This window comes from Heterocephalus glaber, unplaced genomic scaffold, assembly GCF_053883595.1.
Source record: "Heterocephalus glaber isolate CG9 unplaced genomic scaffold, H.glaber_assembly_v1.0 deba00001442, whole genome shotgun sequence".
NCBI classification, from domain to species: Eukaryota; Metazoa; Chordata; class Mammalia; order Rodentia; family Bathyergidae; genus Heterocephalus; species Heterocephalus glaber.
The window spans coordinates 36,294,275-36,307,866 of record NW_028258296.1 but is presented as its reverse complement, the minus strand read 5'-3'; the positions used below and the strand labels follow the sequence as shown (position 1 = coordinate 36,307,866).

The window sequence follows — 13,592 nt, the reverse complement described above, 5'->3', positions numbered from 1 at the left end:
TGATTGCATGGATTTGGTTTTTCTTTCTTTTGATAAGGTTTTAGCTAAGGATTTGCCTATTTTATTTAATCCTTCAAAAAAAACCAATTCTTCGATTCATTGATTCTTTCTATTGTTTTCTTAGTCTCAATTGCATTAATTTCTGCTGTGATTTTTCACAATTTCCTTCCTTTCATGAGCTTTGGGTTTAAGTTACTCTTCTCTTTCTAGCACCTTGAGCTTCAACATTAAGTTCTTTATTTGAGCTTCCTGTTTTTTTTCATGTGGGAATTCACTGTTAAAAATTTCCCACATAGGACTACTTTCACTGTGTCCCATAAGTTCAGTTGTGTCATATCAGAATTAGCATTTAATTGTAGAAATTTTATCAGAGAGGAAAAAAAGCCTTTAATGATGTACTTTTAAATTGATATGAGGTTACATTTCACGGTATTCATATATGTATATATTCTCTTTGTACCTCAACCTACCTAATTATAGTTGTGAAACTTATCTCAAGAAAGGAAAGGTAATAGGCAGAATATGTATATACACATACATATACTAATTATATATAATAACCAGACTGGAAACAGTTATAAATAAAATAACTGCTAAACAGATGTAAATTCTGAGTGGAATTCTATCAGACAGAATTCTAATATAAAGACTGAAAGACTGTCAGGCTATGAAAATGTTTTCTGAATTTTTCCTTATATTTCAAAGTGCAAAAACAAAGCCTTCAAAGTAGAGCAGAAATTAAAAAATTGGGTCTACTTGTGTCATAATTTAGAACTCTGAAGCAGTAATTCTAAGAATTGAAAGGATCTTACTTAGACAGGAGCTAAAAGTTGATCTCAGAGAAATAGAGAATAGAATAGGGTTACCAGCACCTGAGAAGGGTTCAGGAGAAGGGGACAGAGTGAGGATGGCTACTGGGTAAAGGAGTACTAGGGAGGAATTACTTCTGATATTCTACAGCACAGTTGGATTAATATGGTTGACAACAATGAGTATTTTAAAATGTCTAGTATTTCCAACATAAGAAATGATAAATGAGATGATGTGCCATTTTCTTTGATCATTATACATTATATACACATAGTGAAATACTACATTGTATACTATAAATATATACAATTAAAAATTAAGCAAATAAATTTCAAGGGGACCTGAGACAGAGAGTTTAAGAATTGCTGTTCAAGTGTTAAATCCTGAGCACAGAGGTTATATTTGACAGATGTTTTTTGCAGGTATTAACAGGACAACAAACAAGTAAACTTCCCTTTTTTCAGTACATAGCAGCTTGTGTTGTAGTTTCAATTCAGCCTTGTGATGAACATGTATAGATTTATACTTCATTGCTAAAAACCCGAGAAAATTGGAGTATGGGCAAGGCCCTGGGCTTGATCCCTAACACTGAATGAATGAACAAACAAATATGTATGCAAGCTGAGTTAGAGGCCTTATGCAGACTGATAGCATAATTTAGGAAAAGCAGTTGACCGACTTGACTCATGAACTAGGATAACTTTATTCTTTTAAGAATTAGTGCCATTTTAAAATCCAACCTGATTTTTCACTGCAGGGCTACAACTCACAGTGATCTTATTCTGAGAGCAACAAAGCTGGGAATTCCTTATCGAGTTATTCACAATGCCTCCATAATGAATGCTGTAGGCTGCTGTGGTTTACAGGTAATGCTACAAAGGGAGTGTTTTTTTAATGGAATTAAGCAACAATATTTTCTTTTTCTACAAATTGCTAGTAGATTTTAATTGTATTTCATGAATTAAAAAACACTATTATCTGATAGTATACTATTTAATATATTTTAAATTTTTTTATATAAAGCTTTTCCTGTACCTTGGGTTTTTTCCTCTCTTTCTTGAAATAGTCCATTTAGATTTACCTTGAGAACAGTTTTAATCTTATATCCAACTTGTACATGAGCACATAAAAAGGAAAATACAGTATAAACTAATTGTATTGGGTAAGTATTCATATACCTTTTTAATGTTCTTTCAAATGATTTAATATCATTATTGAGACCCATGTTTTTCCACACAGTACTTTTCTGTAGCATAGAGAACATTATGATGCTGCATTTCATAAAAGAACCAGTGAAAGCACTAAAAACCAATGATGTTAAGCTTTTAAACCAGCCTTTCAGTTATTGATGTTGTAAAGTTATTTTTAACTCCAATAATCTTGATTCATAGAGGTTAGTTGCTCCATGACTATTTCTAAGATTTTATTCTGAGCTGCTAATACTTATTTTTTAAATTTGATGTTTGTGTTCTAATGTTCACACTTGCATAAGCCATAACAGTTATTAACTCCTGCATGACCAACAGTGGTTTATGAGATTTCACTGATTGTTAAGACATTCCTATTTCAGATATGTTATAATAGTTATGATAGGAAAATAATGTGTATCTTAGAGTCTGAGAAATAAGATATTCCCAGTGTGTCTTCCTGAAATGCATAAAGATAGATCTTTATGGTCAGGCATGGTGATGCACATGTATAATCCTAACATGCAGAATGCTGAAGCAGGAGGATCACCATGAATTCAAGGCCAGCCTGGGCTACATAGAGATTTAAAGGTCATCCTGGACTACTCAGCAAGACCTGTCTCAAAACATGTGTGTGTGTATCTGCCATGTGTGTGTATATATATATATATATATATATATATCTGTCATTTTTTTATGGTTTAAAATCCTTTTAAAAATTTCTGTGTTGGAGCAGGTGAATGTTGCTTATAGGACCCTAAAATGTTAGTCTACAAAAAGTGCTAGGGATGGACCAAAGTGTTTACAAGGCCATTCAGTAGGTAGTACAAAGATAAGGTTAAAGCTCTTGATTCTCAGTCCAATACTGTTCCCTTTAGACAGTGCTACTTTTTAAGAATAGACGATTGCTAAGAGAAAAAAAAAAAGAGGGGAATAAATTATGTGATATATAAACACATAAAACTTAAGCTAATGAAACAGTTTTACAGTATCAGTTTTAATTGTATGTGTTGTGGGGCAAAGTAACTAGCCCTTTCTCCAACATGTTTTGCTTTAAAATATCATAAATATTTTCATTTAAAATTGTTTTTGCATTTCGAAACAAATAAGCAGACAAACAACATCCCGTGTAAATCTGTTGTCCAGAACTAAATGTGGATGACCCTGTTCTACTTCAGATCTTCTATACTAATAGAGAAGTAGTTGTTCTGATGTTTAAAATGGATAAAGGTATTTGAAAAGGAATTTACTGTGAGAATTGGCAGTTTTCATATAAGCCCTTATGATCACATCCATGTTTAATATATTATTTTTTATAATATTTTAATTTTCTCACAGTTGTATGTGGAAGTTCTCTATGTAGCCACAAACCATTTTCCCCCTACCTTGATTTTATTATCTAATCTAGATGTGAAATGATTTACTACTTGTGTGAAAAACAGGAAGTATCTTTTCTAGGTTGTTTTATGTACTAATGAAATGTCTATGAACATGTATTTCTTATACCACCCAAATTATACATATCCCAAGAAAAAGAGGTTTTTATTCTTTTTGTACAATTTTCTAATATAAAAGACATTAAAAATCATTACAGTTGTCCCTGAATAGCAATATGAGTTGGTTCCAAGACCTTTATTGATGCTAAAATCTGTGAATGCTCAAATCCCTTATATAAAATGGTATAGTATTTGCATATAATCTACACATATTCTCTTATGTACTTTAAGTCACCTCTAGATTACTTATAATACCTATTAAATGTAAATTCTGTACAAGTAGTTGTTTTGCTCTATTGCTGGGGAACTATGACAAGAAAAAACATTGACATGTGTTGTTTTTTTTCTCCCCAAATACTTTTGATATGTGGAATCCTGGATATGGCCAACTGTAAACGGATGGAACATTTTAAAATAAATCTAAAGATATACTTCATAATATAAAAACTTAGGCAAAGTTCCCTTCCTTATAGTAGCCAGCCTTCTTTCTTCTCTTTACTATTTAGCTTAGTTTGTAAAGGAAAATAATAACCTGATTTAGTGGTTTTTTGCTTTATGTTCATCAGAATCTCGGATAAGTGAGCCTTATCCTCAGATTTTCTGATGCAGTAGGTCTAGGATGGGGTCTGAAACTTTACTTTTTTTGAGGCAGGGTCTCACTGTGTAGTCCAGCTGACTTTGAACTTATGATCCTCCTGCCTCAGCCTCCCAACTGGTGGAATTACAAGTGTGCACTGTCACACTCATTTGAGAATTTATATTTCTAACAAATGCTCGGGTGATACCGAAGCTGCTGACAAATGTGCTTTAAATTGAGAACCACCTGCCTAGACAAATAAAAAACTTAGAACTGTATTATCTTTGTTGTAGCATGACAGGATTAAAAGAGTATATTTTAATTCCCAGAAATATGCTTACCAAATGTAGAATGTTAACATATTTGTCATGTTGTCTTGCTTAATTTTTTAAAAAGGGATATAGGCATCTCTTTTGAAAGGCATTCTGTCAACTGTGCGAAAGAGGAACAGTCATATAGTTGAACATAGGTACCACTTTGAATGTAGACCTGAATAATATATGTTTTTCATCATCTATGCTTTAGATTAGGGAGTAGCAGTATGAAATTCCTAACCTAAATATAAGTTTTTAAGCTTAACCATTTTTGAGCTATCCTTGCTTGTTTGTTTTAGGGTCTTGTTGTGTAGTTCAGGCTGGCCTTGAACTCATTAAGTAGCCCAGGCTGGCCTCAAACTCACAGCAATCTTCCTGCCCCAGCCTCCTTAGTGCATAGGGATTATAGGAATGTGCCATTTTGTTATTTTTTAAAGGAACAACGTGGAAAATTCAGAATCAACTATTTAATATTAATCATTAACTTTGTAATTTATTAGCCAACAGAAGATTCTTCTTTATTAGTATAATGTTGGTAAGTAGTTGCATAACTATTTAACACTTGTCTCCATATATATATATGTGTGTGTATATATATATGTATATATATATGTACAGATATATAAATATAGCTGGTTGATATATATTCCATTATAGGCATGCCATAAAATGAAATTCCATACACAAATCCTATATTCCTACTGAAAAAATTCCTTATAAAATGGAAAGTATTTTTAGAGGATTTCAAATTAGGTATCTTTAAGGGAAATAGTGATTGATTCATTCAAGAAATACTATTTATCTACTTCTTGTTTACTTATTAAGTGCATTTGGATATAGTGATAAACTCAACCAATAAGAACCATGTTCTTAAGGAGCTTATATTTTGATGGGAGGAAGAGGCAATTAACAACAACAACCCAAAAAAAAAGGCATAAGAAATTCAAGTAGACTGATATATTAGAGAGTGATTGTCATGGTTGAGACCTGAAATGACTTCCCAGAATTTCATGTGTTTGAATGGTGATTGGATCATCAGGGTGCTTACTCATCAGTAGATTCATTGATGAATTAATAGCTGAATGTGCTATTAGGAGGTGGATGCTGTTGAGAGGTAGGTCGCTGAGGTTATGATGTGGAATGTTGCATTCTTATCCTCGAGTCTTCGCTTCTTCCTCTCTGCTTCCTAACCACCATGGCATGAGCAATTTTCCTCCTCCATGCCCTTTCACCATGCCACATCTGCTTTGGAGCCTGCAGACCATAGACTGAACCCACTGAAACTGAGAGCCAAAGTGAACCTTTCTTCCTTTAAGGTGTAGGCATTAGCTCCTTTGGTTTCAGTGATAGGAAAGCTGATATGTGACTAAGTCACTGCCATAATCAGGAGGAGGACACTCTAAAAAGGTGACATCTAAGAAATACTTGACCCGTAACTATTTTTAAAAGATTCTATGACTGGTGTTTGCAGGTTGAATTGCTGCCAGGAAAGATTGAAATTGAGGAAATAAATAGGAAGCTATTGCAGTAATTTTGAGGAGAGAAAATGGTGGCTTGGATTGCATAGAGAGAATGTAGTGTGAAAAAAGATGAAAGAAATGGACCTGAAAGAGCAGTTTCTGTTAAGAGAATTGAGATTTGGAGAGATACAGAGAGCCATTTCTGTCTTCCTGGTAGTCCTAGGAAAACAGTTGGGCTCTGTATGCTAATAAGCCTTTTACCTGCAATCTGTGCTACCACAGTTATTATGGTCCTTCAACCTGAAGATTTGTCTATGGGACTGAACCATTCTATTACCATTGTTCAGTTGGATTCCCATTTTGGTTGGTTTTATTAGCTTCCCATTGTTTGCATAGCCATCTCCTGTTACTGACAACCCAGTGCCAGTCTCTTTCCTGTGCTTTCGGGACTGTGACTAGTCAGAGAAGTGATTACATAGGAGAGTTAGATTAGGTTTATGTTACAGCTGGACTCTGAAGTACATGCATGTTGCCCTGAATCTCCTATTTTCTTGTGAAAAGTTAGTAGTCCTGACATAGAAATTAAGTCCATGTATGTTGAGTGAAAGAAGCCAGGTACAGAAGACCATGTATTATATGATTCCATTTATATGAAATGTCTCCAAAATGCAAATCTATAGTGACAGAACATAATAAATGGTTGCCTAGGGCTGTACATTACAGAGATTAACTGCCGTTGGATGCGGAGTGATGAAAATGTACTCTGAGTATGGTGGCATTGACACAGCTCAGTAAATTAATAAAGATGAAGTTATACACTTTAAGCAGGTGAAAGTTATGATATATAAATTAATAAAGTATTTAAAAATGAACTATGAGAAATCTGCAAGATGGGTAAGAGACCAAGGTATTTCTAACAGAGAGAATTACAGTAATGGAAACAATCATGGAAGCACTTTGGGGATTCTGCAAGCTGTTACACACACACACAAACACACATGTGCATGTGTACACACATACATGCATACATATGTACATACATATCACAGAAACTTTGGCTATCTATATTAGTTAACATAGGACCTACCATACTTGTACATATGTTGGATAAAAATTGACTGACTACAAGTTTGGTATAATTGTTAAGAGAAAAATTATAATGGAAAAAGTTTAGAATTTACAAATTAAAAGGTCTTGATTTTATTTTTGACCAGGGGATACTATACTGAGTCATCCAATTTCTCTGGTCAAATTTCTTAACATGTTTCCACCTACATAAACCACCAGTGGTACATGCATGACTGTCCCATTGGGCGGCTTGTACCACTGGTGCTACAAGTGGATCTAATCACTTTTATTAGTCTTTTTACTAATAAAATTAATGAAAGGCCACACAATATGACAGTCATGCATGTACCACCGGTGGTGGCAGTGAGACATATGAATTACAGCCCCATCATGAATGTGTTAATTATAAGGGAGTGGGGTGAAAGTGGGAAGGAGATGGGTGTATAGCTCAGTGGTAGAGCATTTGCCTAGCATTCTTGAGCCCCTAGGTTCAATCCCCATTAATTCAAAAAAAAGCAAATGGGGAGGGAGATCATGGGTTTCCAAACTGCATATGATATATGATGATGGTTCAGGGATTCTGCAGATAATCAAGTAATCAATTACATCACACTGAATATTTAAGTCCTTGAGGAATCCAGTCATTATCTTTAATTCTTTTGATATTTTATTTAAATCCTTTGGAAAAAGATTTGACAGTAAAAATGTATGAAAATTATTAAACTAGATAAATTCTAATATCCTATAGATTTGAAAGCTAAAATGGTGGCCTGTTTTCCAACCTTTGGCAAAAGTTAACTTGATGAAGATAAGTTAGGCATTCAAATTTTCATTGAGTAAATTTATGATTTTTCACAATGAAAATACTAGTTATTCCAAAACAGTCTGGTCCCAGTGTATGAGAACCTGCCCTGTTATGGGTTAGATCCAAAATGTCATCGAAAAGCCTCATGTGTTTGGAAGGTGATTGGATCACAGGGATGCTGTACTACATCTGTGGATTAGTCCACTGATGAGTTAATAGCTGACTTATGTTAGAAGGTGGGGCTGTGTTAGAAGTAGGTCACTGGGGGTATAATCTGGAAGAGTATATCTTCCTTCCCAGCTCCTCCCTTTTTTCTCCCCTCCTGTTAGAAGGCCACCGTGGGTTGAGCATCTTTTCCTCTCTCATGTCCTTTGTCTTCCTGTTTCTGTCTTGGAGCCACCTGCCCATGGACTAAAACCATGAGCCAAAATAAACTTCTCTTTTAAGTTGTGGGTGTTGAGTAATTTGACCCAGCAATGGAAAAGTGATCCAGACACACCTCAGGGTGGTATGAGATCAAAGAAAAGAGGCAAAAAGATGCAGAATTGCACAGAGTATAATTTGTTGGCTGACTTACTGACAAAAGTGTGGTCTTGGATGCTAGGAAAACCAGGTGGATCCCTATAATTTAGGTCAGAAGATGGATACTTATAAGGTGGTCATGATAAAAAGGACTTCATCAGAGCTGTAATATACCTGGTTTGTGTCAAGTTAATATTAGAGAATCAGGCACATTCTTGGCACCAGGGTCTGGTTATAAAGTTCCACATACCACTCATGGTTTTATCTCTCTATAGGATCTTGGAAACGTATGCAGGAAAAACTAACCAGGTTTACTCTGCAGCAGTCATGGCAGTGGCTACTCAAGATGGCTGCAGTCATGTCAACCTGAATTCATTCATACATTTGTTATAAAAATGTATATTGTAAAATCAGGTGATGTGAAATTCCTCAGTAACAGTATTTCTAACATTAGTATTCTGTATTTTGCAGATTATTCTAATAAAAAGATTTACTTGTCTAAAGCCAAGGAAATTTGTTGTGTTTAGATTTTCATATAATGAAAATTTGCTAACCAGGTATGGTGGAAGATGCCTGTAATCACGGCACCTGGAATCCCAAGGAAGGAGGATCGCTGTGAGTTTGAGGGCAGCCAGGGCTGCATAGTGAGTTCAAGGCCATCCTGAACTGCATAGCAAGACCCCATCTCAGAAAGAAAAGAAAAATTGCTGAGTAAATTGATGATCTGTTTTAACAAATCATGGATTTCCCCCAATATACAAAAGAAAGGAAAAACAAAGTCCTTTTCTTGAATCTTTGACTTTAACACTTTTACAGAAGCACTTAGCAACTCAGTTGTGCTAATTGGAATTGCTTCCATTTAGCATTGTTCTGGATATAGAAAAAGTGCTTTAAACTGGATATGCTGGCACACACATGTAATCCTAGCACTTTGGGAGGCTGAGGCAGCGGAATTGCAAGTTCAATTCCAGCATGAGCAATTTAGGATCTTCCTAAGACCCTGTCTCAAAATTAAAAATTGAAAGAAAAAAAAAAAGCACTGGGTTGTAGCTTAGTGTGAGAGCCCTATGTGAAATCCACAGAAAGGAAAACAGAAGAAGAAAAGAAAGAGAGAGAGAGAGAGAGAAAGAAAGAAAGAAAATGAGCTGTTTTTAAAAATGACAATTTCCTTGCTAATAAACAACTTATATACATATAGAAAATTAGAAAAAGTAGAAAGAAGGAAATAGAAAGCAGCCATAGTCTATGACCTAGAGCCATGATGACGAGCTACTTTAGAGCTTTCAATGATACAGCCTGCTGCGACATGCATGCCATAAGTTCGCCACCACAGACCTACATCTGCTTTTACTGTCTTGGTATATTTTCTTTCAGTCTTTTTATTCAGCACTTTGTATATGTACAGCTTGGTCTTGTGGGCTAAGAAATTGCAAATTTGAAATACTGCTTTGTGTGATATTTATCTCTTTGTTTTCTTTTTCAAGTCTCCCTTCTCCCTTCTCCCCTCTTCTTTCTCCCCTTTTCCCCTCTCTCAGTGCTCGGGATTGAATTTAGGGCCCCACACATGCTAGGCACATGCTCTACCACTGAGCTACACATCACCCCCCTGCATTTATCATTTTTATTAATCATTTGAGTGATAGAATATACTGATTCTTTGCAAACATTTAGTGACTACACAAAGTGGATTTGAGATATTTTAGAGGACAGATAAATTAGTCTGTTTAATTTAGGTAGCAGTGATTTCTGGATAAAAGTGGCTGCCTTCAGGCAAAAGTTTGTACAACTTTTTCATCATTATGAAATGCTTTCACTTTCTCTGGCTGTTGCATGAATATTGCCATATGGTCTTTCGTTTATATAATATACAACTACTTTTGGAAAATATATTATTACTTTCCAAAAGTAACAACTCATTTCCTCCTTTTTTTCTCATAGCACAACACTCATTGTAATAATCAGCACTGTTGACCTTATAGTAGTTTGTCTTTTCTCTTTGCTGAGGCAAAATACCTGATATCCATAGTAAAAGGAGGAAAGGTTTCAGTCCATAATCTGCTGGCTCTGAGGGAGTGTGGCATAGTAAAGGGGCATCACAGAGGAGAAACTGTTCATGGCAGGACAGCAGAAGCAACAAGCAGCAAGTGACAAGCCATAGACCTCTTTCTGTCCATCATATCCTATTCAGGCTACCCACCCTTAGGGCAGGAGCACTCACATCCAGTGTGGGACAGCCTTAATCCTAGCATCACACCATGAATCAGTCCCAGCATCACATCCTTTTTTTCTAAGAATAGGAAGAATTTATTGAGAGAAAGATAGCTTCTAAGAATGACAGAGTGGGACTGGAAAGTGAGTTTCCCAGCATCACACACCTTATATCCAACTGCCTCCGAAAAGCCCCGCCTATGATGGCATTAGGCTTTGGGCAGACATCTAGATACAGGCCATAACATGGTTCTTACTATTAGTTTCCAAAAGCATTAGTTGGTTTCTTTGTTGTCCTGGGTTCAGTGTAGCATTGAAACCTGGCTTAATACAAAGAACACTAAACCAGGTAATAAAAATATCAGAGATCTATATGGTTCTGTATTCTTAGAAGAATGTACCTAAGCTCTTTCATTTATTTTAATTTTATAAGAACTGTCTTTGACTACCTGATAGGTTATTGGCATACTGAAAGTGTTTTTCCATTCTTTCCATTTCCATTTATTACTATTCTGATCATTATTTTAGTAGCACTGGTAGTGACATTCTTTTTCACTTCATAATTTTGTCTTTAAATTATAGATCTGATTGTACCATTCTTCTATTCAGATAACTGGTAAATGCCTATCCTATATAGAGTATTTAGTTACATTTATGCATTTATGTTTTTACTATATTATAAACTGGTTTACTCATTTTTACATCTTCCCTTGCACTTTATCACAGTGCCATGCATATAATCACTATGCAACAAATGTTTGCCAAGTTGAATTGCTTATTTATGTTCTCCTCCCCATCAGATTTTTTCTGTGGAATTATGTTTCAAATTATAATTTTTTCATATAATTCTTTCATTTATATGTGAGAACTAAATTTTGTAGCTCTTCTATGAATATAGTCATAGTCAACTTTAAGCCTATGTTCTTAGTGTGTAGCCATACTCGTAGTATTTCTTAGTGTCAGCAAAAATCAGTGTTACATCTATGTTAAGCAGAATTTATGTGGGGAGAAAAGCAACAAAAAACAACTCCAAGACCCATATTCTGTATAGAAGAGAAAACTAGTCACTCTCAGCTAAGTGGTTTTGTGGTGCATGTTTTGACAGTTCTGCTGGCTTGGCGTTCCCTCACCCCTCAGATTTAATTGATTTGAGATATACATATGTATGAAATATATGTGGAACCTAGTAGATTTCTTTAAAAGTTAAATTTTCTAATTTTTCCATGTATATAGTTCTTAATATAGCAGATTTTAAGCTTAAAAATCATACAAATATTTTTATTTGTAATTCAAAATAACAAAAGGATTAAAGCCTGATTATAAAGTGGAGATTTACAAAGCATGTGAAAGACAGGAAATATTAGTGGCAGTGAGATGAATTAGGAGACTTTTAAACTATTAAGGTCACACAGGCAAACAGGGTAGCAGGGACTGAAATGAATCGTCAGCTTCTGTATAAACTGTATGTCTGGGATTAGCAGGAATTGGCACTTCATAAAATGTCAGGATTTAGAGGTACAGATTAGAGGCAAGTCAGATATATTAGCTATTTCTAGATAATTGCTTAATGCCATCCTGTTACTGAGTTCATATTTTCTTATTCTTCCCCTATCCACAGCTTCTCTGCCATAAATCTTAACTGTCCTTTAATTAAGGTCTAGGTCATATCTTGTCTTTTCAGAAGTCTTTAAGTGAGGGAAATGTGGACTCTCATAATTTAATAATTATTATTTACAATGTAGTAGTATTTGTTTTTCTTATGTATCTTTTCATTCTGACTGGCAATAACTTCATATGTAATGACAAGATGGTTTTGAGTCGAGAGTTTTTTCATTAGTGTTTTTTTTTCTTTAATAGATAATACATAAGCCAAATGTCAAGTTGAATAAACTGCTTTCTTTCTAAGTTACTCCAAGTTAAAATTTAAAAGGCCTGTCTCTACCTACTGTTTCTTAGGGAACAGCTGATTTTGTGGTCTTTAGCTTTAAATTTGCGACAATAATGTTTTGGGGAAAATGGTCATAACACAAAGGCTTACATTAGAAGGCAACTCAGTATTTAGGCTTCTGCAACCTCAATTCTCATCACTACAGTTTTCCTCCAGTTTCTTTTTATAGATTACTGTAAGCACTTGATTGTGAAACACAAAGAACTGGTCCTTCTCTTGCTTGAACTTCTGTACTGACATCTAAATGGTGAAATGTTTGCATAATGTTCCAGGCTTCATTGAAGCATTTGTATCATAGCTGCAGGAGTGGTTAGAGTTTATAAATCAGGGTCCTAGAAAGCAGTCCTTATGTGAGGTTTTCATTAATCCCCTAAATTAGATAATTCAAAGATGCTTTTACACAGAATGCTTTAGTTAGTGCTCCTATGTGACTTGCATCACAATTCTTTTTTAAAGGATTTGTCACTTTCTTTTTGAATGATGAGCTTAGTTATTTTATTTCATGACTGTTTCCATGACTCTTAAAATATATAAGACCCATTTAAAGTATTTATATGTAATTGCACATATAATTTTAATGGTTTTCCCATGGAGTATTTATGAAATAATATAATCTTAGTATTACAGAATTTGATCAGAGGGGTGAAAAAATCCTTTTTTTTAAGCATCCATATAGTTAAATGTGTCAGAATGAAATCATAAGTGTAGTTTCAAATATCTGGTAATATTTTCTAGCTCACTCCAATAAAGAAAGCAGTTGAGTTATATCAGGGCACAGCATTTTAGAACATCTTTATATCATCATTATAAAATCACTATTACACCATCAAATACCTGTCAGCCTTTATAAAGTGCAAGGCACTAGTAGGCACTCAATATACGTTTCATTATTTAACCCTTAAAATCTGTTAGGTTTATAGTTACTGTATTCATTTGCAGGAGAATTCCTCCAGTTCAGGGAGGTTACTTGGCCTGTCCACAATCACCCAGCTAGTATGAACCAGTGCCATGATTCTAGAGCCTTTGCCTGCTGGATCAGGTATCTGGGTATTCCGTAAGGGCTAGAGCTCTGTTTGGCTTGTTACTTTAAACTGGTGTCTAGCATGGTACCTGGCACATAGTAGATGATTCCACAGTGGAATTCAAAATACATGTTTTGCAAAAAAATCTTGTTACAATGTGGCAGGCAGATACATG

The 13,592-nt window shown here is 34.8% G+C and overlaps 1 protein-coding gene across 1 annotated transcript in view; it reads left to right on the top strand.

Moving 5' to 3' along the window:
- Positions 1-13,592, top strand: part of Dph5 (diphthamide biosynthesis 5) — a 40,034-nt gene that overhangs the window by 11,347 nt on the left and 15,095 nt on the right. The window contains exon 4 of the mRNA XM_004869140.3: positions 1,568-1,676. Within this exon, the coding sequence (XP_004869197.1) occupies positions 1,568-1,676 (109 nt within the window). The remainder of the gene's footprint in view (positions 1-1,567; positions 1,677-13,592) is intronic.